Source organism: Neopsephotus bourkii, unplaced genomic scaffold (genome assembly GCF_033783945.1).
Source record: "Neopsephotus bourkii isolate Nb327-2 ecotype Australia unplaced genomic scaffold, CSIRO-AGI_Nbou_v1 NB_1036, whole genome shotgun sequence".
NCBI lineage: Eukaryota > Metazoa > Chordata > Aves > Psittaciformes > Psittacidae > Neopsephotus > Neopsephotus bourkii.
The window spans coordinates 208,807-236,517 of NW_026901525.1; the positions used below are offsets into that span (position 1 = coordinate 208,807).

The window sequence follows — 27,711 nt, forward strand, 5'->3', positions numbered from 1 at the left end:
CACAAGCACCTCCTAAATTAATACGAAGTTCCTTGTCCCTTCTGACCTCCAAGCAAAGGCAACAGCATTCACACAGTGGGCTGCTCCATACACTTCGTCCAGAAATGTAAAGCAATCTTAAGTAATCAGGACATGAGAGTCTGATGTGAGTCTGAACGAGGACAGAAAATAGCTGTGGAAATGGATAATGTCTGCACAGGAGGGGAATGGATGTGCCAACACTGATCCACATCCCCAGGTCACCCAAGAGTGCGCTTCCCTCAGGGTTCCAGAGATGAGTGACAAGGGAAGGCTGGTGGTTCCTGTGTTCCCTCTGGGAATGTGGTCAAGGGAAAAGCTCTCCCCAACCTTCTTGAAAGGGAGACTTGTTAAACTGCAAGTTTTCCTTCATTTCCTTCCTGGTAAGAAAAGAATGAAGAACTTGCTCAACTTCTTTTAAACGACTTCTTGGAGGCCATGGTAACAAACCTCTTGGGAGAGCACTACTACAGTGGAGGTAGAGACACCTCATTAAAGAGGCACATTTCTATCTGGTCCAGAAACGTACAATCAAATAAATCTTCACAAACCAAATTTCCAAGGCTGCTGTTCCAATCAGCTCAGTGAGCACCCGAAAATCCCAGGGATTTGCTTTAAAATAAGAACAAAAAGGAAGAATTTTCCTGCAGTTCTGGAACCCAAAGGAAAAGCTCTGCTTACAGGGCTGGAAGTGCACAAAAAGCAGACAAACAGGGTAATTAGCGAAAAGGGGGGAGATATTTAAAGCTCTTTCTTTTGCAGTTTTCCCAGTTGTTGGAACACTGGTATGGAGTTTCCAGGATGGGGAGAGGAAAAGGGGAGGTACATTTTAACCAGATAAAGATCCTCATTAAAAATAACAATAAAACAAATGTTTAACTGCTTCCAGCCTACTTGAGAGTTTAGAGCATTAGATCATGCGGGAGGTATCTACCACAGCCCGAATGAAGGCAGCTCCACAGATATCCCCCGTGAGTTTATGCTGAAGGCTAAAATTAACTTGGGAAAGCTGATTTCTAAAAGAGCTTCAACACAACTTGTGTTTTTCGCAGTGCAGCCCGGTAGTGAGAGCTCCAGCTTCTCCATTCTGCAACTAACTGTGGTTGCAAAACCGCCCGCCAGGAAGGAGGATCCTAATGAACCAGGGCACAAACAAATCGATTCTAGACATCTGCAGAAGAAGCTGTGAACCATCCAGTTCTGCAAACCCTGGCCCTCTGTTTTGTGCTCTGTCGCCAACAGCAGTGGTTCTGTACCTGGGCTTTAACTGAGGATTTTATCAGCACATAAAGTTGATCTTTTTCTCCCTTTCCAGTGACTCTTCCAAAGACCCCTGTATCCCCATCAGCAAAACAAACAGTTGCAAAGTCATGTGGAGTATAAGCATGCCCATAGGACACAGACAGGGCTCTGACTGTCACCCCCTTCCAGCAAAGAGCCATGTCCATGCAGTTCCAAGTTACCATCATCCAACTATTTGTTCTGAAATCAGTGATCTGTGGAAGCTCTTCCCCACTCATGCATCCATAGGTAAACTGATAGTTTTGCATTTAAATCCCAACACTGGGGTTTGCTTTTGAAGGAAGCATTTCCATGCCGCCTTCCTCATGCAAGTTTCCTGCAAAGCTGAAGAAGGGAAGTCCCTTAGAAGCAAGTGTCTATTTGCAATGTGCAATCAGCAGTCAGTGCTGACAGTTTGTGTGCTTCAAGGAAAAAGAGATGAACAGCAAAGCGGCCAGAGAAATGGTGAAAAGGATGGTTTGATCGCAGCATCCTGAATAAAAGCCTAACAGAAGCATGGTGGAAAGCAAGGTGAAGTGACTGAAGAGGCTGAATGGATTCACCTCTCAAAGGAAAACCTCAGAACAAAGTAACAAAAGCAAGAGGGAAAGAGAAAGAAAATGAACCAGAAATAGCTCTGGGCTGGGAGGGAGAGAAAGAACCGCTGCTCAGATCTGTTGCACGTGTCTGACCAGAGTCTGGCCTCTGTATCACTTCCCCATGCTCACACACACATAGTGATTACCAACATGCTGGTTCCCAAAATCACCCACCAGCTTTACCAGCAAAGTCATCAGCTCCAGACACTGACCACCCTGAATCACCTGGCATCTGGGTCACTTGTCTAGCATGGACATGCTCCCATTGAGCACATGTGCCATGTTCCATACACACCCAGAGCTTCCTCCCCACATCTATGCTGTGCTGCCTTCTTGGGTAGCACCGTTTTTTGGGGGGTGATGCTCTTCTTGAGTAATCAACAATCACAGTTGTGTCATCTTCTGAGCTTTGCAATGATGGAGCTACAGATACTGAACATTGCATATTCATGTTGAACTAGAATCAAGAAACTGAACTCAACATCTTTACTGCAAGATGTGCTGCAACCAAAGATGGAGGGGAGATCTGCCAAACTCACATGAGAAGTTAAGGGGACCTGGGCACCTCCAGCACTTTTGAAGACTTCACCCACAGTCTCTTGGAATAGACTTTTTTCCTACGTGTGGTTTTGCATGTTTCTAACAGAATTCACTCACACAGTCACTGAGGCAATGATGAAGGTTACTTGCAAAGAGTATCTGGTGGTAGTGAAATCGTGGATCATTAATGACCAGATGTCCTGGAATGGAGGTTTTAAGAGAAGAAGTCTACTGATATGATATAGGAAATGTGGAAGCTACATGCAACTGCGAAGGATGAGAATGTGCAGCGCAAACAGATCTGAAGAGCATAAAAAGCCACCCAAAGACTGTCTCCAGGTGCTCAGTCAGAGCATGTTGCCTGTACCCAGGAGCAACGGCTCTCATTCTGAGGTGCTCTGGTTTGTAAATCCCTGCCAGTGAAGCTGCATTTCAGGATCATTCCCTTTAAGAAGCACAGATGGGATGGCACAGATGCTGTGCTGCAGCCAGTGCTTTCCACTGGTCACCTTCTGACAATGACAGCCAATTTGAGACTCCCTCATCCCCCTCCCTCCAGCTCCTGGGCTTTTCCAGACCCTGGGAAGGCTTTCCCTTCCCCTTCACCAGCACCCCCAAGAAGGTTTGTAAGTCAATATACTGAGCAGAGGAGCTAGGAGCTGACTGTCTCTTACCTTTGGTTTTAAAAGCAAAGTTACAGTACTTGCAGACATATGGCCTGACGTCTGTGTGCGTGCGAATGTGTTTCTTCAGCATGCTGGGTTTCTTGCAGCGAATTCCACACTCCTCACATACATACTTCCCTCTTCCACGGCCTCGCACATACACATACTCTTCGTTTGATTTGTACCTATGAGCAACAGGTGTCATGATAAAAAAAAGAAGATTCCCACCTCAAAAGTTGTCACAACTTCCCTGGATTAATTCAACGCGTTACGGACACCACCGCTCCCGTTCCGCATGTGCTAGCTCAGGGTGATCAGGCTCAATTCAAACTATCTTCAAAAGCTTTTGCCCAGATGCCTAATTCCTCTTCTGGAACATGTTCTTAGGTCCTGCTTCTCTGTACAGACAAATAGCCCAAAGTCTGAGATAAGCAAATGTCCTGGTTTTCCCTATCCTCAAACACAAGCTGAGGCACTCATGAAAGTCTGAATAAGATATGTCAAGTCCAGCCCAGCTGCACAAATCATTTCTCTGTCAGCCTATGCTATGTTTTGAAGTGTGCACAGTCTGTCACTGTACTCTGCAAAGTAGTGAGCATCACAGAACACACATCCTCATTAAACCTCTCATGATACAACCATTTCCTCCCATTGTGACAATGAAAGCCATCTGAGAAGACTGCAATACCACACTGCAGACTGTAGTCCCTGCACAGGCTTCTGCTAGAATGAGACACCCAGAATGGACATAAAGAGAAGAAAACATCCATTTTTTAAATACACTGTGTTAGCACTAGTTGTGAACACCGCAGACTCCAGGCTCCTTTCTCTTTGACACAGTACCATGACTTAGATTTACCCAAGAGAATGAGATTGGTCATCCTTCCTTCACATTGTATATTCATTTACTTTCTGTCCACGCATTAGTGAATAGCGAAGGCTCCATGACGGGGGTCTGAAAAATATTGGTGAGACTGAGACAAATCATTCAGCCTCCTGCTGTTTAGCAAATGGAGTCTGTAATTTCCTGTACTTGCAGCACATGAAGAGTAAGGTAACATGAAATTGGTCCCCTCAGATTTTTAAGAGCCAAAGTTTTGAAGCATGGTACTTCTTGCAACTCATTTTTCTATCCAGGATGAATTATGCCTGAAAGCAATCTCCAAACATCTACATGTGAAAATCAGGTCTTCTAAAGCACCACCATCAGTCACCTTTTAGTATCTTCCCAATAAAGGCACATGTGGGGGAACAGCTTGTATTTTTGTCCTTCAGCATCAGCAGAATTTCCCTAGACCGTAACCAGAATCATCTGGTAGCCCAAATATTCTATCTCTTGTAACTGAAACCACAGCAATGGCATCTACCCGAAGAATCAGCAACCAAAAAAACCCCAAGAATCAGCACCAAAACCCCTACAATCACAAGGTTCTCGTTATTTGGCCAGAGGGGACTGAGATAGTATCTGAAGAGCACACACTGACTGCCAGCCTCCACCCCAGTATGTCCACCCATCTCCATTTAACCATACAGACACAAGCAAGGGAATTGTTAGGGATGGCCAATGTCCCTTCTTCATTCAATGACTTGATGCTAAAGGAGCAAAAGGAACCCAGGAATCCTGATTTCCCTTCTTCTGTTCAAATCTGGATTTGAGGCTTCCTTCTGGCTCTCCTCTCTTTCTGTCATTATGCTGGTAATCACCTTGCCATTTAAGAAATGAAATTGCTCCTTTATCAGCCTTGTACTTACTCTACCTTTAATTACACTCTCACTTGGCAGTCTCTAAGCAAGTCCTTTGTATCCAACACTCCCTTCGTCAGCCTCATTAACGCTATCAGGGCTGGCTTTTCCTGGATAAAACGGGCCACGTGGTTTAATCTGAAATCAGACATTGCAGCTTATCTGCCACTCTGTGAGCCTGAGCCATCCCTCAACACAGAGGTTTTTCTACAGCTCCCTGAGACCATGTGCAAAACACCCAGGGAGAGGAGAGAAAGAGAAAAAGAAAGGTAACCTAAAATAATACCAAACCAAACAAGGAGAAGAAAGCAAGGGAAGTAATCCTGCCGTAACATAGAGAAGGCTGCTGCAAATGCCATCTATCTGCATTGAAGGCTATAATATGTTTATGGAGATAATTACTTCAACATGATGCTGGTTTCTCTGTAGATCTAATATGCTCATATGATTTGCATCAGAAAGACAAATCAATGACAGCTCACTTCATGTGAAGATTTACCCTGGACAAAGGATGCTCCTGCTCCGTAATGTTTGCTGTAACCAGATCCCTCTAATAGCCACAGTTGGAGTTTGTGTCAGCAAATCTGGGCTTCTCTTCCAGAGCACTGTGGAATTCATAATCCTGTAGTTAGCAACTTACACCTCCTATAGTGTCACAGCTCCCATCTAATACTGAGATGATTTGAAACCCAGGAGGCTAACTGGCCATTATGAGCTCAGAGGCTAATTTAGGAAATAGCTCTTTCAAACAGACATACAAAAAGATATAAATTCCGTTATTTGCTGCATTTTTGGAACTGCTCTTTGCTGGGTTCTGCACATCTGTTGAATTCTGTGCAACCACTACAAACGCTTTTCAGAGCACGAGGAACAGGCAGAGCCATGGCAGCATCAGTACTACCACAGGCAGCACCAGATTCAGAGACTTGATGGCCCCAAAACAGGCCATCACTGCCAGGAGTCACAAGAAAACCAACAATGGGAAAACATGAACCTGGAGAAAGCTTTGTCTCAGTTCTTTCCCTTAAACTTAGTTGAAACCTAAAACCATGAAGCATTTATTCCTTTGTAGGCTTTAGGAGGCTTAGTTCTTAGTATTTGCTGTTACAAGTATCTGAGTATCCTATTTAGCCACAGACACTTCTTTTTATTTCTTTCTCAGTGCTGTGAGCCACATCCAAAATCCTCATGTGGCTGAAAACCACACGATAAAACCTTGGAGAGCAGAGAGGGAAGGAAGTCTGGTGGTTCACAGGCAGGAAGGGAGAGCAGGTTTCTGGGGGACTCATTGCTTCACACAGTTGGGCTGAATCACCCCTTCTCTCCTGCTTTCTACAGCCACCAGGAATTCACCTTGCTCTGCAAAGCCTTTGTTGATGTGGCCTTGCTCATTACAGCCTCAGCACGGCAGCTGCATTTACATTATTTGCAGGTCACACACAGGCAGCCTCATTTTGTGGATTTCCAGAATGTGAAGCTCGATGATGTATTATGGTAACGAACACCCCTGCTAAGTTCTGCAGCAACCGAACAAGTATTTCCTCGACTGGTTTTGACATTTGTTACACTCACTTGTTTGCTTTTTGGATTTCTGGTACCTAGTAACAGGAATCAGATATCTGATCCCTTTCCTGAGCCGCTGCATTTAGTTTACTGTCAAGTGAACCGAGTAGCTCTAGTTGTTGCCTTTGGTGTAAGTCTTCTGGTTTTATTGATGGCACATTTTGTCTCAAGCTCCCTGCTCATCTGGCTTGGCTCAGACCTTCGGAAGTTCCTGATAGTCTGCCCTTGTGTTAACTGATCCCATTTATGTTTTATGCCACCTGCAAAATATGGCCTATCACTGATAAATGCATAACTACTATAACACCACTACTTACTATCAAGTTGATTGCCTTTCCCACAGCTCACTACTAGGTGATCAGAGTACTCCTTACAATACCCACTCTGAAGCTGCATGTGAAGCACAAGTCCTTAGCACACCCAGGGAAACACAGGGTGGGAGACCCTACAAGACTGCAGCCTACAAAGGGATCACCACACACAGAGGTGATCCGTCTTTAAGGCCAGGCAGTTACAATAAAATCTCCCTTAACTCAAGCCAAGCTACAGCAGAACAAACAAAAGGATTTCTTTACAAAACCCAGACCAGACAATGCCATTTCCAGGTTTCTAAAAGCATCATAAAACCTTCTAGTATCCCAGGTTACCAGACAGGGATATTGCACCAAGACAAACAATTCTTCTGAAGAATTATACAAGAAGAGAGAGAAAGAGCTGGGTATGGGTATGGGAGGACCCAGGTGTGATTCAGGTCTTTGCAGAGGAAGTCCCCCCTAGATGAAGCAAACTAAAGCCAGGATTTCCTGCTTTCCCTTCCACTTGCATTTGGGATTAACAATTGTAGGGGTGTCCCTGGGCTCTGAAAGTCACCCTGGTGAGATTATGAGCCCACCTATGTGTAAATCAACATGATGTGGGCTTCTCCTGTCCACCCTCCACAGCCCTGCAGCCCTGAGAGGACATCAGTGGGGCTCAAGGGAGCTGCTGAGAAGTGAAGGACTTGTCGGGAGGGCAAGAGCAAGGAGACATTCCTCAATGCCTTGAAAATGTGACAGTCCCCCAGCACTGGCACCAAAGACCAGATCATGCCATGCTTTCCCACTGAAGTGGGACATTGCGTCTCTGCATGGAATGAGTAGGATCACATCCTGGCTGGGGGGCAGTGTGTTAAAACTTGCCTGCAGTGTTTTTTTTACACAGAAATGACAGTGAGGATCATCTCTAAAACCAAGTCCTTTGTGAAGATTCCATGCCAAGCCCAGAAGTGCTTTCCAGGCCTTAGGCTCTGTAATAGTTCTCATGACCAAGCAATGAATACTGGTAGAAATACATAGGTCAATTAAATCATTTTTGTGATTTAATTTATTACATAAAGTGGGAACCTCTTCACAAACACACTTTCATGATCTTCTTCTCTGTATTACCAGTTCTGGACTTCCTGACATTTCATGTTTATGTCCCATTGATGTACAGAGCAGGACACCAACTATCTGTCACTTACCAGAAAATATCTTTATGAAATAGTTGGAAAGCATTGAAGAATGCAATATTAGCAGATGGAAATACCATTTGCCAGTGTTAGGAGAGGTACCAGGCAAGGACATCCTGCTGCCATTTTCAGAATCTACCAGAGTTGACTAATCTTGCTTAGAGACCTGAACAGGTAAAGTTATAAGAGCACTGAATATTGCTATTTCTAGATGAGGTCATATCAAAAGCACATCATACTTTTTTCAAAGAGCATCTTGCTTTAAAGGTCTTTTCCAACCTGTTGGATTCTATGAAGCATCTTCAGCCTCACCAAAGCGTAGGACCTCAAAGGGGGAGATGTTGATTACATTTATCTGGTATTTTTAGGTAAAAAGAAGTGATGATCAAAGAACAATCAGGTTTCTTGCCTGTAACCCCACATTGTGCTGTGAGGTTAGCCGTTGACTGGAGGACAGGCTCACCATTCATACAGCCACTAGCACACACGTAAAACACAGCACAGCATGTCTGCTTACATGGAAACCAGTAGCAGTGCTGGTGTTCCTACAGCAAAACAACCCCTTGACTTGCCAGCAATGCCAATGACCCCGACTGCAAAATGCATGTCAATTCAGCAAGAAATTCTAAAGGCAACTTCAGGAACAAACGCATCCTGTTCGTGTCCTCTCTGTGGGAATCTGAACAGATAGGAGGAGGAATTTTATGGCACTGCAAAAAATAAAGATCATAAAGGACAGCTCAGGCCTAAGTTACCCTTTCTGCTTTTTATAATATCCCTGGTGGGTCCCCAAAGCTCAGATTTTACCTAAGGCAATTTTCCACATTTCTTTGAATGGGAAACAATAAAGTGGGTGTATCCCCACAGTGTGTTCCTTGTGATCATAGCTCTGTCAGCACGACCTTGGTGGCACTGGGGCTGCGTGGGACATGCCAGCTGTTTCAGAAGTGATGCTACCACCATGGGTGGCCAGGGCACTGTCCGAAAGCAGATCAGTGATTCTCCAGCCTGCCTACAAAGAAATGAACGCTGACACAGCCCCTGTATCATTGAAAAACGCCACAGGAGATGCTTCCTATAGCACTGCTGTGTCACAAGGCAGACAGACCACCAGGACGTGGGGAGGTCAGTGTAGAAAGATTAAGGAAAAGGAAATCTCTCTGACCACATCTGGGACATTTGGTTCAGGTTTTTGCCTTTTAAAATTCAAGTGGTGCCAGCAACCAGAAAAAACGGGAGGGAAACAACATCTCGGGTGAATGGGATGGATGCAAAGGTGAATTTTGGAGTAAAGCATGCAAAAAAATGAATGACTCAGGAATCGTATTGAACCGTAGGCAGTAAAAGGTCAAGGATAGACTAATGATCTGGAAAGGTGTACAGGATGGTCAGGACGGAGAGAGAGTCATTATTGGCATTTATCCTAAGAACTCCAGGGTGAAACCAAGAAGTGGAAAATTAAAGCTAAATATAAAAAAAGATGGGCAGTGCCCTCCAGTAGGTTCACCCTGCACAAAACCACGCCATGAATTTAAGCAGAATAACACCTCCTGCATGGTCTAAAGCACCTTTGGCTGGACACAGCTTCTTGGTGCAAATTTACTGGAAGGCCTGTTGAAACTGATGACACCTCTGTAACACACACAGAGGTAGACAAACAGCCAGAGTGAAAAGCAATACAGAAAATATGCATAAACAACCCAAATCCACACAAGAAGCTTTTACTGACATAGAAACACAGGCCAGAGAATGACTCTTAATGGCATTTCTCCATCAGCAAAAGCATATCCTTTTGCCGGCAGAGCCCATTTTGATTAAAGAAGTGATGCTGGCTACAGGGATGAGAGGATTTGGGACTGGACTGCATGAGCTGGGCTGCACCAGGAGGACTCCTCCACCAACAGCTGTATCTGATCCTCCTGAAGCTGGCCCTCGAGCAGTGTGGTATGTCCAAGGCAGACCATGGGACTTCCTTCAATTAAATTACTCCAACACACAGGAAGCACAATAGCAGCAAATGTTGTATATGGATGTAAAACTGCAAACCCAGTGCCGTTTTATATTACTTCTCTCAATATTATGCTTGAGTGAAAGCTTGATTCAATTTTAGGTTGTGGCATCAGACCTCTTCTAGCCTATTAGAAGTAAAATTACAGCTATCCTCATTATGGTTCTAGCTGCTGTTATACAACTTTATCCTCTCTAAGCTTTAATCATTTAATTGTCATTGCAAACCGCTATAAAAACACATCTATTGAGGAAAAAAGAAATCAATGTAAATAGTCGTGCAGTGCTTTCTGCAGCTGGAAACCTGGGTTGGATTACTGAAATGCAATTAGAGATGAAACCATACTGAAGAAATGAAAGAACATTCGCTGAAAGGCAAAAGCGTGTGCATTGGCCCTGCCAGGTGGTCAGCTTTAGCCACCTAAGCATGAAGAAATGTGGAAGTGTATTGATTGTGTGCACAGGTTAATCAGTCCCTTCTGGGCTTCCCTTTCATTAAACCCAATTGTGAGAGCACAGAGGTAACGCAAAAACTCCCACGGTCTCATTTGTGCAGTGATCGGGCCTTGTGTCCCTACCCTTGGAAAACGCCACACATAAGTCAGTTATTACAGAGCTCATGCAATCTGAACACTTTTCCCACCACCACAGTGGCATAAATGGGAAAGAAAATAGAAAGTAATGAGCTTCTGCAGCGTTTTGCAATGACAGGAAGATCACAAAACATCACTTCTGCCTTCCACCTCTACCTGCCTATTCCCAAAGATTTCCTTCTGTGTTTTTAGAATAAATGAATGCTGTGTGACTACTAACACAAGGCTGGGCATTTTTCCCAGCACCAGTCAAACAGGCTAGGTCACAGTTCCAAAGTCCATCCAGGTAAGCATGCATGCTGTTCCCAGGGCACTGCTCCAATGCCACCTCCTTCTGAAGAGCAAATACAAATAGGGTAAGCCAACAGCCATAAACTCATACAGCTGATTCATAAAATATTCACGGAGAAAGTCTCGCATGGAAATCCCCATGGATGTCCTGTCTCAATCCTGGTTCTTCCTTCTCTGCCCCCATCAGAATTGATTAAACAATTTCCAAAGAACCTGACATTAATGACTCCGTCTGACACTAAGTGACTCTTGTCTGACACAGATACTTCTTGTTCTCAAAACAGCTCTTTCTGCAATTGTTCTCTAACTGCTATGAATGATTCTGGATGCCATCACTGGTGTAATTACAGGCTGCCTCCTTATCCTTCTGTTGCTTGTCCTGTCAAGGACGAAGGACTGTGCTTGATGGCCTCACTCCGGTGCTTTATTTCACAGCACTCCCTGCAGTACCTGTATTTTTGGAGGCATGTTTAGGTCTTTAACACTTGTCAGTCCTAAACAGATCATGAGATTCTTGAAGAAACTGGTTTGGATTTAGGTTACTTACAACTCAAGAATTATTTATGGAACAGAAATATCCAATGTAAGAAGCAAGTGCCCACATCAGTACGTTCTGCCCGCTATTCTTGTTGCATGGTTGATTGCTCCATGATCTATCCTCCTCTATTTTGAAGCTGCTACCAATATGCTCTAGACCTTAACAGCCACAAACAGTCAAAGAAATTACCATTATGAGGATTTGGCATTTGAGATGTAAAAGCATTTTGATGGTGCATTTCTGTATAAAAAGCCACCCATTTTTGACAAAAGCAAGTTTTTAGGGTACACATGACACCTTGCTGTTCAGATTGGATACCATCACATTATATCTACCTCCACATTTATTTCAAGCAGCCTTTTTTCTACATCATTTGCTGGTCCTTTCCAAAGTCAAGTCCATTCCTTACAGTAATCTTGATTTGAGGTGGTTATTACATGGGCAAATACTACCAATGCTTCTACCAATGCTAGAGGGTGTTTATTAACTGCTGAAATGCACACACTATAGAATGAAGTAGATCTGTGATATAACAGTCAGTGCAGTCTCTCAATAGAGACATATTCTGGCAAAATAGGTGCCACTTCTGGAGTGACACCTTCCTGTGCCTCAATGTTCATTCCATTTGTGGATTAATTTTCAATCCCATCCTGGTCCAACTGGGATACAACAGGATGCTCAACACTTCTTGGGCCTGATGCATGGGCTGGTCCAGCACATTTAGTTTTAGAGTATTTCTTCCTAAAGCTACCTGTCTCCTGGACATGGCTGTCTCCTCCCTGAGCTCTCTGCATGGTCCCCATCCATTCTGAGGGGTTCACAGTCCTTTGATTGTTCCATTTTTGACCCAGGTTTAGTTTTTGCCAAATGGCATGTCATTAAGATGCAGCACAGAGGAGTGCTGGTATCAGACTGGCCCTGCTTACCTAGCACCATTCAAGGTGAGAAAAGCTTAATATTCCTGCCATGGGGCAAGGTGGGTAATATGGACTCCAGTGACTACGTTAAAGACATGCATTTTCTCTTCTGTCACCACATCTGATATAAGCTTTCTTGTTCTCCGAAGTGAATAAATATCCCATTTACAACTTACACCTCAAAGGAACATGTCAGTGAGCCCTGGGGACAGGTACAGGGAAAAATCACTGCTGCCCCTGTATGGTCTCCATTGCCTCATCACTTGAAATTATTAAGAAGTGGAATTTCATCATTTCATTTGAGAAACAAACTCAACTGACACTTAACAGGGGCTGGGTTGGATGGTTTTTTTCCAGTATTTGGGCCAAAATTATATTTACATTGTTTCTGATTATTGCTTAATCTTCTGCAAGCAATTCCTCTGCTTCTGGAGATCACTGACCCACAAATGGAGCTGTCCCATGCACGGTCATTGGAATGACTGGTAGGTAAGCAGGAAAAATAGAAGAGCTGTTTACTGGCTTTTACAATAAATCTGTAGTGCAGCAGCCAGTTTTGTAAGGTCTTTAACACAGAAATCATATTTTATGCTCAGCGAGCATGCTAATGGGTTTTGTGGTGAGACTGATAAAGCTGATACCTAATGAGGTTGGTTGTTTCTTTGCTAAAAAAATAAAAAGCCAAAGCCATGCTGCACATTTTTAGATTAAAACACTGTTGTGTGAAAAAAGCCAAATTTCTGCACAGAACGAAAAACAGTAATTAAGATGAACACCACACAAGGGAAATTTAACTGCATTGTTCTGCTACTGCTCTGGAGCGAGGCACTCCAAGCCCAGATCCTCATGTGATTATCTACTTCTCTGCAGTGGGTGTGTGAAGAGGGGCACAGTACGGTGCATTAGAAAACTCTTTTAAGCATCACTAAGTGGGACGAGATGCAGCAAAGAAACTGAGACCGAGACCAACAACATCCACTGCAGATTAAGGCTTCCTGAGCTTATTTTGCATACTAGAAATAACCTGCTTGCCAACTGCAGAGCTGCAACACTAAAAACCCATGTAATAGCAAAGAAGTTCTCAGTAATAACAGGGAAGAGTTAAACAAGAGTTAGAAGAACTGAACAGACCAAACTTAAGCATTGACAGATTTTTGGCTCCAAGTTCAAACCTTTCACCAAAATGATGCCAAAGATCATTTTACCTGGACCAGTGAACACAGCTTGAACCAGCATTTCCACACTGGTGCAATGGACTGAGCAGGGCTGTCTGCCCATGCTGCTGGAGGTTTGTACCAATAAGTCCATCAGCCTTCCCCGAACTGGACTGATTTAATCACTCTGGACTTAAGGCACTTCTGCACTGGGTTTCCTTTTGTGGCTTAGACACCTCTTGGAGATGGCAGCTGCTGTTATCAAGTCTGCACACTAATCTTGGCCTCTGGACTAACATGTCTTAACACTATGTCTTATGCACCTTTTCTAATTTCAGTATATATTAGGAATTTAAAATTATGTATAAATAAATCACAGAATAAAATAAAATAAATTTGGATTCAAAGCTGCAAACTCCATTAATTAAAAATTAGGAAATGCTACATGCAAGTTTGTCCACTCAACCAAAAGTCTTATATGATCTTTAAGATGTTGTTTTCATTGTTGACAAGTTTTGGAAGAGATGAGGTATGACATTTCCCAAGTTTTATTATTTTTTAACATCAATAGATGCATTTTATAATAGATGCATAGAAACAGTTAGGGGGGGAAATGACCTTGTCTCTCCAGCTGCCTTAGACCAGGTTGCTCAAAGTATCATCCAACCAGATCCTTAACATGGGCAGGGATAGCAGGATTATGAGCATTTCTAATCACTTAAATGGACAACGAAGAGCCTTGTGGCATTCACTACTGTAGGTGAGCTATGAACTGTAGTCAAAGCTACAGATCCTGGTAACTGAATAGCATTAGCAACTTCAAGGCATTTCCACTGGCTAAATACCTATGTTCATTGCTAGCGTCCTGGGTGCTGATGGCAATGTGTGTCCTGTCTTATAGGAACCTTGTGTTCCCCTACTGTTTGGCAAGGCCTCCTATTTAAACCTCCTAAGTACTCCAAGTGACAGAAAGGAATACTCATCCATTCTTCTTTGAGTAAAACTTGTGAGGTATTTCACAAGATGAAGAAAAGGTGTTTTCTGGTGCAGCTTACTCACTTGAGCAGAGTTCAAAAGCTCCCTGCAAGCAGTGGAGATGCTACTGCTTTCTCTCAGAGAAGGCTGCAATGCCCTTTAGTATCAGCCCACTTCATTAATGCTAATCATGTTACTGTTAGATATGCACGGACAGAACAAGAAGGACCCATTCTTCTATACAAATGAGCCACAGAAATGGTCCAGGCTAGACCCATTCACTGATGGATGTCTGCTTTGTCACATCTGTTTCCCTCTTGTCTCATGGGGCTTCAGCCCATCTTCCCCACATGTAAGCTTATTTCTGAAAGCCTTGGCAAGGATGCTTTTACAGGGACCTCCTACATCTTCATTCCCACTGCTCAGTCAGTGATAGACTTCGGGAGCATCACAGGAGGAATCCGTAAAAACAACAGGAATGGGGAAAGAAAACTTCCTCTCAAGTTCCCCCACCTCCACCATTACACACTGGATCAGTTCTCAGGAAACCCAGTCTCCCTCTCTAGTCAGTGTGAAGAGGCTACAGAGGTGTATGGGGGCCTGGGAAGGGGGTGCTGCTCAGGAACTGGTTTTATCCCCATCCTTTTGTTACTTAGCAATAGAAACCCAAACACTTCTCCTCCAAGTGTAGAAGGCTTCCAGCAGCTCTAGCAAGAGCCCTGCAGGGAGTATTGAATTTCATTCACTTCTTCACCAGTGACATGAATACCCATCCATGAACTGTTGGCACAATAAAAACTGAATGTCTTAAGACTGCCTGCCATTAACAATAACACAAACCCCATCCAAGTGGCAGCCTGGTTACGCTTTGAAATAACAGGAAGTGCCTTGATTTCAAAGAATCTTGGACATGAACCCGATATCCTGCACATTATGGAAGAAATTCTTCAAGACAGATGCTTGATTTCCAACTGTCTTCACAGGAGAACCCAGACAACCTCACTGCCAATCCCATGCAAAGCTTCAGCAGAAGCCAGGGAGCTGGCTAGAAGCAGAAAGGTGGTTTTTCTGCAGGATAAATGGTCCCCTTTGGAGTGTCAAGCCCTTCAGAAAGGCTTGAGCGAGAAGGTGCTATGGATGGGACTAGCATCATCGGCTGACTCTTCAAGGTTTCTTGCAGTGTGTTAGCCCATGGCTGACCTCAAGGTGTTGGAGGACCTCTCTTTGCTAGGAGCATCCTGGGAGTTTCCTGCCAGGGCTCTTCTGAGTTGCAGACCTTGGCTCTGCCACCCGCCGGCTGCTGGAAGGCCAAGGGGAATAGACTGGTTCCACCGAGCCTGGCACTCCCCTAAGTGAGGTCCAACTCCCCAGTGAAAGCTTTTACTAAGAAATAACAATAACTAATAATAACAGACGGGATTTATTTCGATAGCATGGAAGGCAAAAAGCTTCTGGCTATATTGAAAAGTAGTCAACAAGAGCAAGTCCAGCTGCCTGGTCCCTTTTCTTCCCAAAGGTAACAAAACGGCATACAGAGGCATAATAAAGACAATCGGAGAACCACTACTAACAAAAACACTCAGGAAGTATCACTTTCTGGTCTGTTCTTGCCCTTAGCACCACTGGGTATTGATGGCTGATGAATTTCTGATCTTCAGATATAAATACCACTGACAAAATACCCAAAGCCACTTAGGTTATTATGACATCTTGACATCCCGGAGGATCTACGAGACTGGTCTTAGATTAATCCCTACAAGGAGACTGTCATGTCAACCCTCATTCTGCCCTCCAGTACCTAGATGCTTGTGAGCCTCAGACTGTCCCAGGCCTTTATCCATTCTTCAGACTGAATCTGAGACAAACCAATTTAGAAGAACTGATTCAATTATTTCTTATTTCCTCTGCTTCCTGCCTCCTGTCAAGGCCAAGCAAGGAAATGAGGACTAATCCCAAGGAGACCTCATATACCAATATTCCAACCGCACAGCAGAAACAGCAGGAACTGCATAAAAGAGTTTTGTCCTACCAAATGTCAGACTGATTCCAGACAGGTAAGAGATTCCAGATGAGCTGGAGTGAAGAGTCTTGACCCTCAGGCACTCATCTGGACTACCACGGTTTTAAGCCCTATTCATCTCTAATGATGAGGAATCACCAACCTGTGTTGTGAAACAGCTGGCAAGAGGCAGTAAGTCATCAGCCCTGCTGAATCAATGAACACCAAGATGCTCTTTCAGTGTTCCAGCAGGCAAAACATTGGCCCCAATTCAGTGTGCCCTCAAGGCAGTGCAAGGGTCTGGACATGGGCTATAGGCAGGGTCTAGTGGAGGCTTGATTCAGATGGTATGAACTGGGTCCATGCATCATAAATGAATTAGTGACCAAGCAATTGAATTCATGCCAGCTGGGCAGCTCGCTCCTCCAGCTCAGGCACTCTGAATGGAGCTTGGTGACTCCTATTCCCAAATCTGTACAAAATCACACATCCCTAAGGACCATTCTCGTCAGCCATGCTGTCCTTCAGCCAAGATTCAGCTGCTCCATGGCTTCCCAGGGCCACTCAGTGCAGAGTGCCTCTGAAAGTGCCCCTTCCCATCTCACTGCTCCTCCCCAGGGCATCCTCAGAGTTAGCATTTCTGACTTCAGCAACTGAAAAAAACTTGTCATTTCCCCTTTTGCTGTTGCTGCAAAACCCAAGACAGCCCAGAAAGAGGGAGCTGGATCCTGCTCTCTCTTGCACATCATCAGCGCAGTGATTTAGGCAGCTCCAATCACATATGCAAAGCAACTGAAGGAAACAGGGCAACACAAAGGTAACAAGGGGTAGAGCCATCATTACTCATGATGATGTGTGAGGAGGTGAGCAGAGCCAAAGTGGTGCATGCAGGACCCACAGTTTAAAACCCTCATCTTTTAACTTGGAAGCAAAGCACATTAGATACCACAAGTATTAAGGAAAAAATCTGGAAAACCCATAATGTTATTTTCCCAGTCATTTTTCTGCAACTGAATGTAAAAAAAAAAAAGGAAAAAACCAACCCCCCACCACACCTCTTTCTTAGGGATCTGCTTTTAGATGGTGCATTAGATAATTGTTGTGCAGAAGATTCAGTGTATAATGATTATAACAATAAAAACCATGATGGTGCCAAAGCACACTCTCCTGTAGCTTCGGCAGTATCCGTGCATGCCACAAGCAATTTCTTTTAGAAGTCCCTAAATACAAGTCTCGCTCACATCCTGCTCGTTTTAGGAACCATTTCTACAGATAGAGTTTTACAGCTTCAGATAACAGATCTATGACACGCCAATGTTTTCCTAAGCCCCAGTAGCACAGCGGTTCTCACGGGACCATCCCTGAGCGCAAGCGGCCGATGCAGGTCTCACCATTCCGACAGGGAGCCCCCACGTTTCAAGGATGCAACGCAGCCCTCTGCATTCCCACCAAAGCCATGGGACTGTGCTGCTCTGTCTGTTCCCAGACGTTATGCCACGCTCGTGGGTGAGATCTGAGACACAAGCAGCAAAGCAGCTGGGAAATGAGGAAGGCAGGGATGCAGTCGCTCCATAGCCAGCACCGAGACACACCGGTAGCATGGGTTTCTCTCCAAAGAATGTGGAGCTGGTGGGAGGAGGAGACCAGCTCCCAAGTCACTGATGGAAAATGCCACGGGTCCGGCCACCTCCCCTGTGGGTTGAAAGGGGCTGTGGAATAATCCCTCCTTGGAAAGTTTTCCATGGAAATCTCACAGGGATAACACACAGAGAGAAAAATGTGCCCATGTTTGTGTGTGCAAATGGGGGAAGATCATAAGGTTTAGGGGAAGAGGGCAGTGTTTCAGCAGGAAGGAAAACATATATAAAAGAAGTTCCCTGAGGGCCCCAAGGCCTGCTGATGACACTGAAAGGCTTTCACTTTGAGTCTCTAGTTCGACATCCAGCCCAAAGCAATAGCAGCTGAAAGCTGTCACAGCATGGCAGTTTTCTGGTAGCTCATAGGAGAAAGAAGCTCCTAATTGCAGCTGAGCGCCTATGGATCATGTCTCTGCACTGCAGCCCGGCTGCTCTCATTAGCTTCCCTTTGCAGGTCAGAATGAGTCCTCTTCAGCCCCGCCAGCCCCCCTTCTGCACACAGGGACTTTGGTCCCCAATGCTGCAGAGGTCCCCTACCTTACATAGATAAAAGATGACAATCTTCCAAGACAGGAATCCTATTATTTGTCTTAACACGGTGCCTGCAAGGCCACTCTGCAGGCACTGCACACATAATAGCAGAAATGGTTTGCACCCTATAGAGTTCCTGCCCTGAGGATATATGGATCCACAGCAGATGGACACCAGCAGATAGTATGGGAAAACAACAGGACAGCATTGGACAGTGTGGTATCCCGGGGTGTTCTGGCACAGCAGCCTAAATGTTGTCATCATTTCTATAGGCATCTCAGAGTAGAGGTGAGTTGAAGGAGGAAAAGGATTGGCAGATGTTGTCAGAGTGCTCTTTCCAGCAGGAAAGAAAGGCTTGGAAACATGGGGAGTGGAGAGCACTGTCATCATTCTGAGGCAGGAGGTGACAACAAGCAGACTGTAGAGTCTTGTTAGTGACACCAGCTTGTGTTTGGCATGACAGGGAGTGAGCAGGCAATGCAAGAGGATGCAAAGTGGCCTTCTATGTGGACAAAGCACTAGGGAAATTACTTTTTCCACTTTGTTTTCCAAAATGGACTGACACAGACCCAGATTACCACTGTCAGCATGCAGAATAGGATATATGAAAGGAATTAAATGAGTCTCTGATGTATTTTGCTCCTATATATCGACAGGAAAGGTTGTATATAAGAGTTGTGCATGAAGAACTGGTGAAGCACAAACATGGCCTGAATGTAACAGCCCTCTCCTGCCACTGGAGAAGCTGTTGCCCTCCAGGGGGCCAGAATAACCTCAATGAATGAGGACAAGATCTCCAGTCCCTCCTTTGAGATGAGATGCCACCTGGAAGTGGATCTTGACAAGCTCAATAGCACGTGCATTGCAGACAGGACACGACCTACTCAGAGTGTGCTATACCCAAGACTGAAACATCACCTAAATCCCTGCCCAGGACTCCTTCTCTCTGGATTTTGCATGCGTGCAGGGAATCTGTTGAATGAACCAGTGTATCATGCTCAGTTTTGCTGAGACCAGAACACATTCATTTTTATCTCTAGGAAGTTACAAACCAGCCTTGCTTATCCTACGATTGTGGCCCTTTTGCCAAGCCAGGGAGGGACGTGCATGCTTCTGGGGGTCTCTCAAGTACATGTCTTCATATGGGACACGTAGGCTTGCTTCCAGCTGGAAGATGTGCTGCTGTCTGAAGGCGAGGCGACACTAAACCCTGCAAGAATCCGAGGCTGCTCCTCCTCAAAACCACTCATCTTCCCCTCTTTTAGATAAACATGGAGTGGTAGGAGGCTGCCAACAACCACCAGCACTCGTGGGATCACCATCCAGCTGGGGGTTCCCTTGACGGAGCCATCTGCAGAGGAACTTGAAGCCATCTGATCCCGGGGGCAGTTCATAAACCCACAGCTCCAGATGTGACCTCGGCTGCTGGAGGCTTCAGCGGTTCTGGTGACACGACTCACACTCCTTAAGAGACAGCAGGCAGGCTGCAGAGACTGTGCACAAAGAACTGGCTGCTGTTACTGCTGACACGTCCTCTGCTCTCCAGCATTTCTGGGCTGTGCAGGAGAAGGAGACCCGGGAAGTCCTCTTCTGGAGGAGGGGGGGCAGAGTTAGAAGCTATTTTAGGTCGCTGCTCTTCACTGCAAGAAATAAAACCTCCCTAAGCTTCAGCAGAGAGACCCACATGTTTCATGCCGAGGTGCCCTGGAGAGCTGCTGAGCTGCACAACAGCCTTACCCCACAGAGCAGCATTGCAGGGTCAAGAAATGACCATGACTTTCTGTGCTGGTGAAGTCAAGCTGCAAATTGCAAATGTTCCCAGTACAGGAGTGGCATCTCCCAGAGCTCTGCTACTGTTATAGGCTGCTGCCATCTGCAAGTACCCTTTGCAATGTATTAGCACTTTCTTAATTTACCAGCAGGGTTAATGGTGCAAATATGCACTAGGGTCACAGTTTTCTTTCTTGAATGCTGTGAATAAGCTTACTAAACTCATAGAATCATGGAATGATTTGTGTTGGACAGGACCTTAAAGCTCATCCACCTCCAACCCCCTGCCATGGGGAGGGACACCTTCCACTAGACCACGTTGCTCCAAGCCCCTGTGTCCAACCTGGCCTTGAGCACTGCCAAGGATGGGGCAGCCACAGCTTCTCTGGGCACCCTGTGCCAGCGCCTCAGCACCCTCACAGGGAAGATGTTCTTCCTTACATCTAACCTACAGTGGCTTTTGCATAAAGGTCCAGTTTTTACAAGCACAAATACCCAGAGTTCTTAATGACTGCAAGGAGCTCTGCCCATTACTCAGCACCTCAGAAAACTAAGACCTTCTTTGAATGATGAGCTCAGCTTTCAGTTCAACAAATTTAACTCGAGATTCAACATGTGAAGAGCCGAGTTAGTACTAAATTATCGTTATTAATCAACTCTAAAACTCAAAGCCATTCACAACCTGGGTAAATGAACTAATTATCCTCTATTTGTACTGTGACCCTGCATTCCCACATACACAGGAGGTCTCACTGCTGTTCTCAACACTGTACTATTACGGGAAAGGAAAATATCCACAAGCCAAGGCAACAACAGAGCCATGCAAAACACAACTTCCCCCCCTTCTTTGTACACTGCTTGAGTCAGCACCCACCAAACATTACTTGGCCTTTCTGAATTCCTGGGAAAAACTGATCAACCTTCAACCTAAAGACCCCCCCCAAGGCTCTCTTCCATCTACCTTCCCAGTAACCAACCCCAATGACCTGACAGCCTCTAGGTCTCTCACCCCACAGCAGCTCTCCTGCCAAGCTGAGGGCTGTTAAATAGTAGGAAAGGGCTTTGCTCAGTTTATATTTGGGAAAGGTTCTTATTTTATCAAAACCAGCTTGCAGGCACAGGCTGCTCTGGTACTCTTCACACCAACACCCTGCAGAAAACCCCATGCTTGGAAGCCTTCCTTGGTCTTGTAAGGGGACTGAAATGCATGCAGCTGAATCTCAAAGCGCAGTGTAAGTGCTCAGCCTCTTGCAACCTTGAAAACCACAGAATTCTGCCATCAAATAGTTTGTTTAAACAAGAATGGCAAGAAATCCACAAACGCTGAAAACCGCTGCGTGAACTGCTGAGCTAAAACATCTGCAAGGAATAGTTTCCTCTTTGAAAGCACCGCTACTGTGCTGCTCACCCAACCAACAGTTACACAAACCAGCTCAGCCATGTCCAGGGTCTACAAGAACCCAAAGCACCCACAGACCAGAAAGCGTTATAAAACCCTCACTATGTGCATCTGATGATTCCCCTATGTTTGACATACCATGTCCTGAATAATGCAGAGAGATAAGAGCAGCCAAGCAATCAGAAACACAGGAACTTCCAAGAGACAGAATGCCAACCAGAGATAGCAGGTGAACAGCATCAGGACAGTCAGCCAAGACCCTGCCTGTAATCTCCCCTGCTTCCAGTTCTTAATTCTTCAGTCTTATCTCAACACCAGTGCAAGCAGCAAACCAGAGCAACAAAAATATCTTATTAGGTCCCACTCCCTTTTGTCTGAGTGCTACATGCAAAGAAGCATGCAGTTACAGTCTGCATTCTGCTTTTTCAACACACAGGCATCAATTTCTCACGTGGTTCTAAAGAGGGACACTGCATTCCACCATTTTCATTCAATTGGTTCTGTGTAACTGCCCAAGCAGCAGCAGGTCCTTCAGGACAGGGAAAGGATTTTAAACACTTGCAGTGAGTAATCACAGCTTTTCCCACTCCTCCATCCTGGAGAAACAGAGCTGGGCTGGCAGCTGCCTTAGAGCACTTCATGATCATGAGACTCAGATTGGCTACAGGTTTCAGATGAGTCTGCCTGCACCATGTCCTTGGTGAGCTCCTCCTCAAAAGAAGACTAAAACTAAACCGTACGGTAAACAGGTTTTATCATAAAAAGCTGGAAATAAAACTTTAAAATAAGGAAAAGCAACTTGGGAAGATGGAGTACCTAAAGAAAAGTTTCTATACAGCCCTGACAACCATGTCCTTACAGCTGGGTCCATCCTGCTGGTCTTCTTTCCATCTGCTCTTGCCAAGTCCCACAGCCTCTTAAACCTCTCCTGCCTTGAGCAAGCCCAGCAGCATCCCATGAGAAGGAATGATCTCACCTTCCTTCCACAGCACTGCACCCCCCTCCGCTGGGCAGATGAACCCTGATATTCATAACCATCAGTTATCCAGTTACATCATGGGCTATATCAGGACAAAGCACAGGAGCTAAGCTGCTCTCCTTCCAGCAACAAACAGGGAAGAACTGGAAAATCTCTCTTAAACGCAGAGCCTGGCTCTCACTTAAGTCCCATTTCTGAAGGCTTTACTCAGTTCTTATGAGCATTCTCACCACTGGTCAGACTTGTGTGCTCACTTCTAAATTATGCAGAAAAAGTAGAACTTTTCCAAACGTAAAATCTGGAATCCAGGCTGGGGCTGGGGAGTGCTTCATTCCCAGTCTCAGTGGCATGGACCTTCTCTAGGGAAAATCCATGGTTAGTGCACAGATTTCATGGGATTCATGCTCCCGAATGCATGCCATTTATTGAAAATCAAGTTTAGGCACATTTTACTCTCAGACCTCCACCATTTCCAGCATGCAGAATGTTCCAAACAATTTCACATCCCATCCATCATCTATCTAGGATTCAACAGATGGTAGTCGATACTAAAGAGAACTGAAAATCAACTGCTACACTTTGGAAAAGCCACCAAACAGGAATCAGATTAACATCTTCCTTGAGAAGAGACCTGTCTCCTCACAAGCAATGCTTTCACCACTAGAAAGGGTCAGAAATGGAAGTCGCCAAAAGCCAGTTCAGAAATACATTCTCAGAGTCATCTTCCTGCCATTTACCTCGTGGAACATGGATCGAGTATTAGGCAGTCAGGTCTGAGTCTGTCTATTGGAACATCAGGTTTCTAATTGATTGCACAGTACTTGGACTCTATTAAAGGGCCTCTATAAATTACACTTCTGTATAGGACAGGCTGCCTAGATGTGCAGCTGTTAAGAACTGGCTAATCCTATGTAAAGCTGGTAAAAACGTTTGCCTTCTCAGATTTTCCACCAAACTAATTGGAGAGATTGTGTCACTGAATCAATAAAATCAAAACCCTGTAATGTTGATGTTTGCCACAAGCCCATAAAATAGTCTGCTAACAGGGAGAGCTTATTATTCCAGACATTTGGCCCATATTGAACAGCAGCTCAGAATAACACATTGTGTCATGCCTGTGAATCCAAAATGCAGAAGGACAGCCCAGGTGAGTGAGCACAGACTTAACTTCAGGACTTCACACAGATCCTTTTACATCATTGTTTTCAAAGCCCTGACAACAGAAAGTGTTGCCTTTTATTAAACTGTAAAGAAATGCTTACTCTTAGGAAACCGAGGGTATATACAGCCTTAGAAATGCACAAACACACAGTCCCTGCATGCAACCATTCCTATGAGTGTGTTGTTTTCCCTATCCTGAGACAATCTCTGACCCTCAACCTTCTCTTCATTCCTTTGTTGCCAGCAGCTTGTACCATTTTTCTCCATCCTACACCCTCATCTTTGTTATCAGAACTCAGATCTTCCAGCCTCACCCTCTCCTGCTTGGATAATGTCTTCCCTTCTAACCAATTTCTGCCTCTCTCCGTCCCTATTCAACTGCCTAAATTGTCTGTCTGATGAAATCACACTCTTCCTTTCCACTGGCTTACCCTCATCTGGGTGATCAAGGCACTGTGAAATACTCTTTCTGTCCTTTCATCTGCTCTTAGATGTCACATTTCCTATCTCCCATGCACACCTCTGCTCTGCCAACAACCCTGGACCTATACAACACCCACTGGCACTTCTTGGTCCAAATGCTGTTTGCCCATTTTGTTTGTAACTCTTTGGTATAAAACACATGCCAGCACACAGGTTGCATCCTCAGGCTCTGCCCACCTGGGATGACAGCGTCATCCTCCCCACCTTTATCTTCTCCCCCTCTCAGCCCCCATACACTTTTTTGCCCTAGCCATGTACCCAAGGCACCTGTGCAATGGAGCAGAGACATCTTCTTCCTTGATATTGTTTATTAAATGTGTATTTTTCATGATTTGAACTGAAAACAAACAGGAATTCTTGTCTTTGTGTAATACAGAGAAGATGAAAGTCATGGTGAGCGGAATGAGAGGCTGGGAACATACCACTGGGGATGTTGGGCTCAGGAAGTGCAACATCCTCCCCCTGAGGACCACAGTCAGCCTCTGCCCCACCATAACCATATCAAACTGGGGAAGCCCACGGGCTGCCTGGATGCTCACAGGGATCTTCACTTGGGAGGAAAGAAATCCCTGCAGAAAGCTGAGCATCCCACACAGGTCAGACAGGAAGGAATCTTTAACAACTGTCTGTGGGAACTTAGCATCATGCTGCACCATGAGTGTTGCCAGCAGGACGTGGCAAGAAAGCAAGCAGGGAAAAATAAGAAAACCAAACAATGACCTAGCCTAAATGCTTTTGTGTTTGTCAGATTTCCTGGGAAAACAGGAATTAGCTGCAGAATGAGCCCAATTTGTCAAGTGAAGTGACGAGATGTTCAGGACAGGAAACATTAACAATTCCCACTGAGGAATATTAAGACATTTTAAAGGCATAATAAAATCAAGTTTAGCAGTAGGTGAGTTTGTACATCCCCTCTCACAAAGAAGGAAATTGAAGAGCACAGAGGATGACTTATCCAAGAGTCATGGTGAGTCATGAGCCCACCATCCCCAAGTCACTTCTCTGCTCTCACCAGCACACTGGCTGTGCCTGGGATATGTTCAGGGGGCCAGGGAACAGAACGTTCAGGAACTGCTCAGCACAAACACAGCTGGTATTAAAGGAAAGCTCGGAGCTGTAGGCACAAGGGGACATCCTGCATTCTGAAGCCAGGGATGGACGCTCATCACCACACCCAAAGCACAGAGAGTATAGGGGTCCATGTGTTGCAAATATCAGGTTTAGGATGATAACTGAGAGTGGGTCCATGCTTAGTTGACAGAACCATGCAGGATTTAATGGTGTTATTTGTACCCGCATCCATAGGGAGAAAGCAAACGAGGTAGGCAAGAGCAGATTGAATGTGAAAGATGCTGATTTGTATTGCACAGACCTTTGAGAACTGTTCAGGGAAGGTAACAACTCAGAGGTTGCATGTACTGTCATAAAAGCAAGGAAAAAATAAAGTGCTTCAAGCCCTGAGCTCTGTCATAAAGATAGAACATTTGGCATCTTGCAGGATGCTTCAGCAGTGCATTACAACCAGAACTGGTTGCGTTGTGAAGCATTACAACCAGAAGCTGCTCCCAGCAGAAATTAATAACCTGTTTTAAAGTTAATAACCCGAGGTTACTTCTATATTATACAAGGTTACTTACAACAAGAGCTCTTGGCATGCAGCTCCATCTGCTGAGTGGCAGGTTCGGGAACTGGCGCTGTTACAGAGCCGGCCCACACTTCCCTCCGAAAGGGAATCTGTCTGTCAGCTCCCCCAGACACACCGGCTCTTATCTAACACAGCAAGTGCATAGGCTGAGGTGACCAGAGTTGGAGTCAAGCAAGTTACACCTTTGTTGTGCTGCTCTTTGCACTGAATCTACCTATATCATCTCCCTTTCCTCCTCTTCTGTGTGCTGGGTCCTGTCATCTGCTCCCAGTCCAAAAGATTTCCCCAAAAGATCACTGAAAAGAACTGATTTTTCAGCTTGGCTGCTCCCCGAGTTACCAGGGAAAAAGGCTGGGTTTTAATTACACCCAATATTAATAGGAAAAAATAATAATCCAAATTTCCATGAAGACATGGGGGAGAAAAAAGCATTTGCTTCAAGTCAGACTGAACCTGTTTTGAATCTTAGCTTTTAAGCATGTAATAACACAATGATTTTCAAAGCAAAAAGCATATCTTCCTTTCATTTTGAGACTGACTTTTCTCTAGTTGTTGTTTTCCTCTGCTGCTATTCCTGAGTGGATCTTTCACACAGCCTTTCTCGCTGCCTGAAAACCTGTCTCCTCAAACAATTTCTCTTCTTAACTTGTCAGCCTTGGTAAAACTCACAAATCCATCCCTTCCTTAAATTGCCACCCTGTGTCTTGTCTCCTTTGGATTGTTGGCTTTTTAAGCAGAAAATGTGCTTTGCTTGTGCTATGATAAAAAAAAAAAGAGTGTAAACGTATGGTGCTCAAAAGAGACCTTATGTTCTTCTAATGGGCATGAGAAATGAGGCTCATCCTTCCCCCCATATGCAGCACAGTGCCTGGACACAGCCCCAGTACCACAAGGATGGATTCTGGTGAGCATCACGACCCTGAGGGCTATACCCAAACTCCATGTGTATGGACCAGCAGAAAGGCAACCTCTCAGAGGGGAATAGCAGACTGGCTACTCTGGTGGGGATTCTTGGCTTGCTGCCTGCATCTGACACATGTCTTATTTCATATGAGCATTAAAAAAACCCTTCCTTTTCTTCAGCATCCCCAGCACAAGCTGGTTAATTGTTCTCAGTCTGCAGTCTCCAAGCCAGTGGCATGAAATCTCTCCTCTCCATTTGCTGTAAAGCCCCATCCAAACCAACAAATTCCACATATAAAAAACATGATTTCTTTAAAGGTCCTTTACAGGAGCAGGATAAACACCTGCGCACAAGCTGATGCTTGAGGCTTGAAAATCACGTTTCAGGCAGCAGCTTGGCACAGGCAGAACCAGCTTCTCAGAAGGGCTGTGCAGCCACAGGGCTGCCCAAATGGAGCACAGCAATGCCTGCTCAGCACTTCTCAAAACAGGGGAAATCCAACCAGACCCCACTAGATGCTCAGATTAATGCTGAGTGGTCAGTCTGGCACCACTAACCCCAATGGAAAAGCTTTAACACCAATTCCTCCCTTCAGTGCAAAGCAGCGTTAGGAAAATCCCTTTCACTCAAAAATGCAGATTACAGGAATTCTTTACTTCTATCCAGTACGGAATCAAATATTACTATTTAATACTACTTCCTTTCCTGCTAATGTTCATGCTCAAGTGAGTGTCTTTGGGATAAATGACTCCTTTCAAAATAAACATGGTGAATTCTTAGAACTCAGCTAAGCAGGAAAGGAAATCCCCTGAACGAACCGGGTCCGATGC

The 27,711-nt window shown here is 45.0% G+C and overlaps 1 protein-coding gene across 8 annotated transcripts in view; it reads right to left on the minus strand.

The window, feature by feature from the left end:
• The window catches only part of HIVEP3 (HIVEP zinc finger 3), a 244,961-nt gene that overhangs the window by 21,896 nt on the left and 195,354 nt on the right, over positions 1 to 27,711 (minus strand). For all 8 annotated transcript variants that reach the window (XM_061360605.1, XM_061360608.1, XM_061360603.1 and 5 more), the window contains one exon: positions 3,113 to 3,288. In XM_061360605.1, coding sequence (XP_061216589.1) covers positions 3,113 to 3,288 — 176 coding nt within the window. The remainder of the gene's footprint in view (positions 1 to 3,112; positions 3,289 to 27,711) is intronic.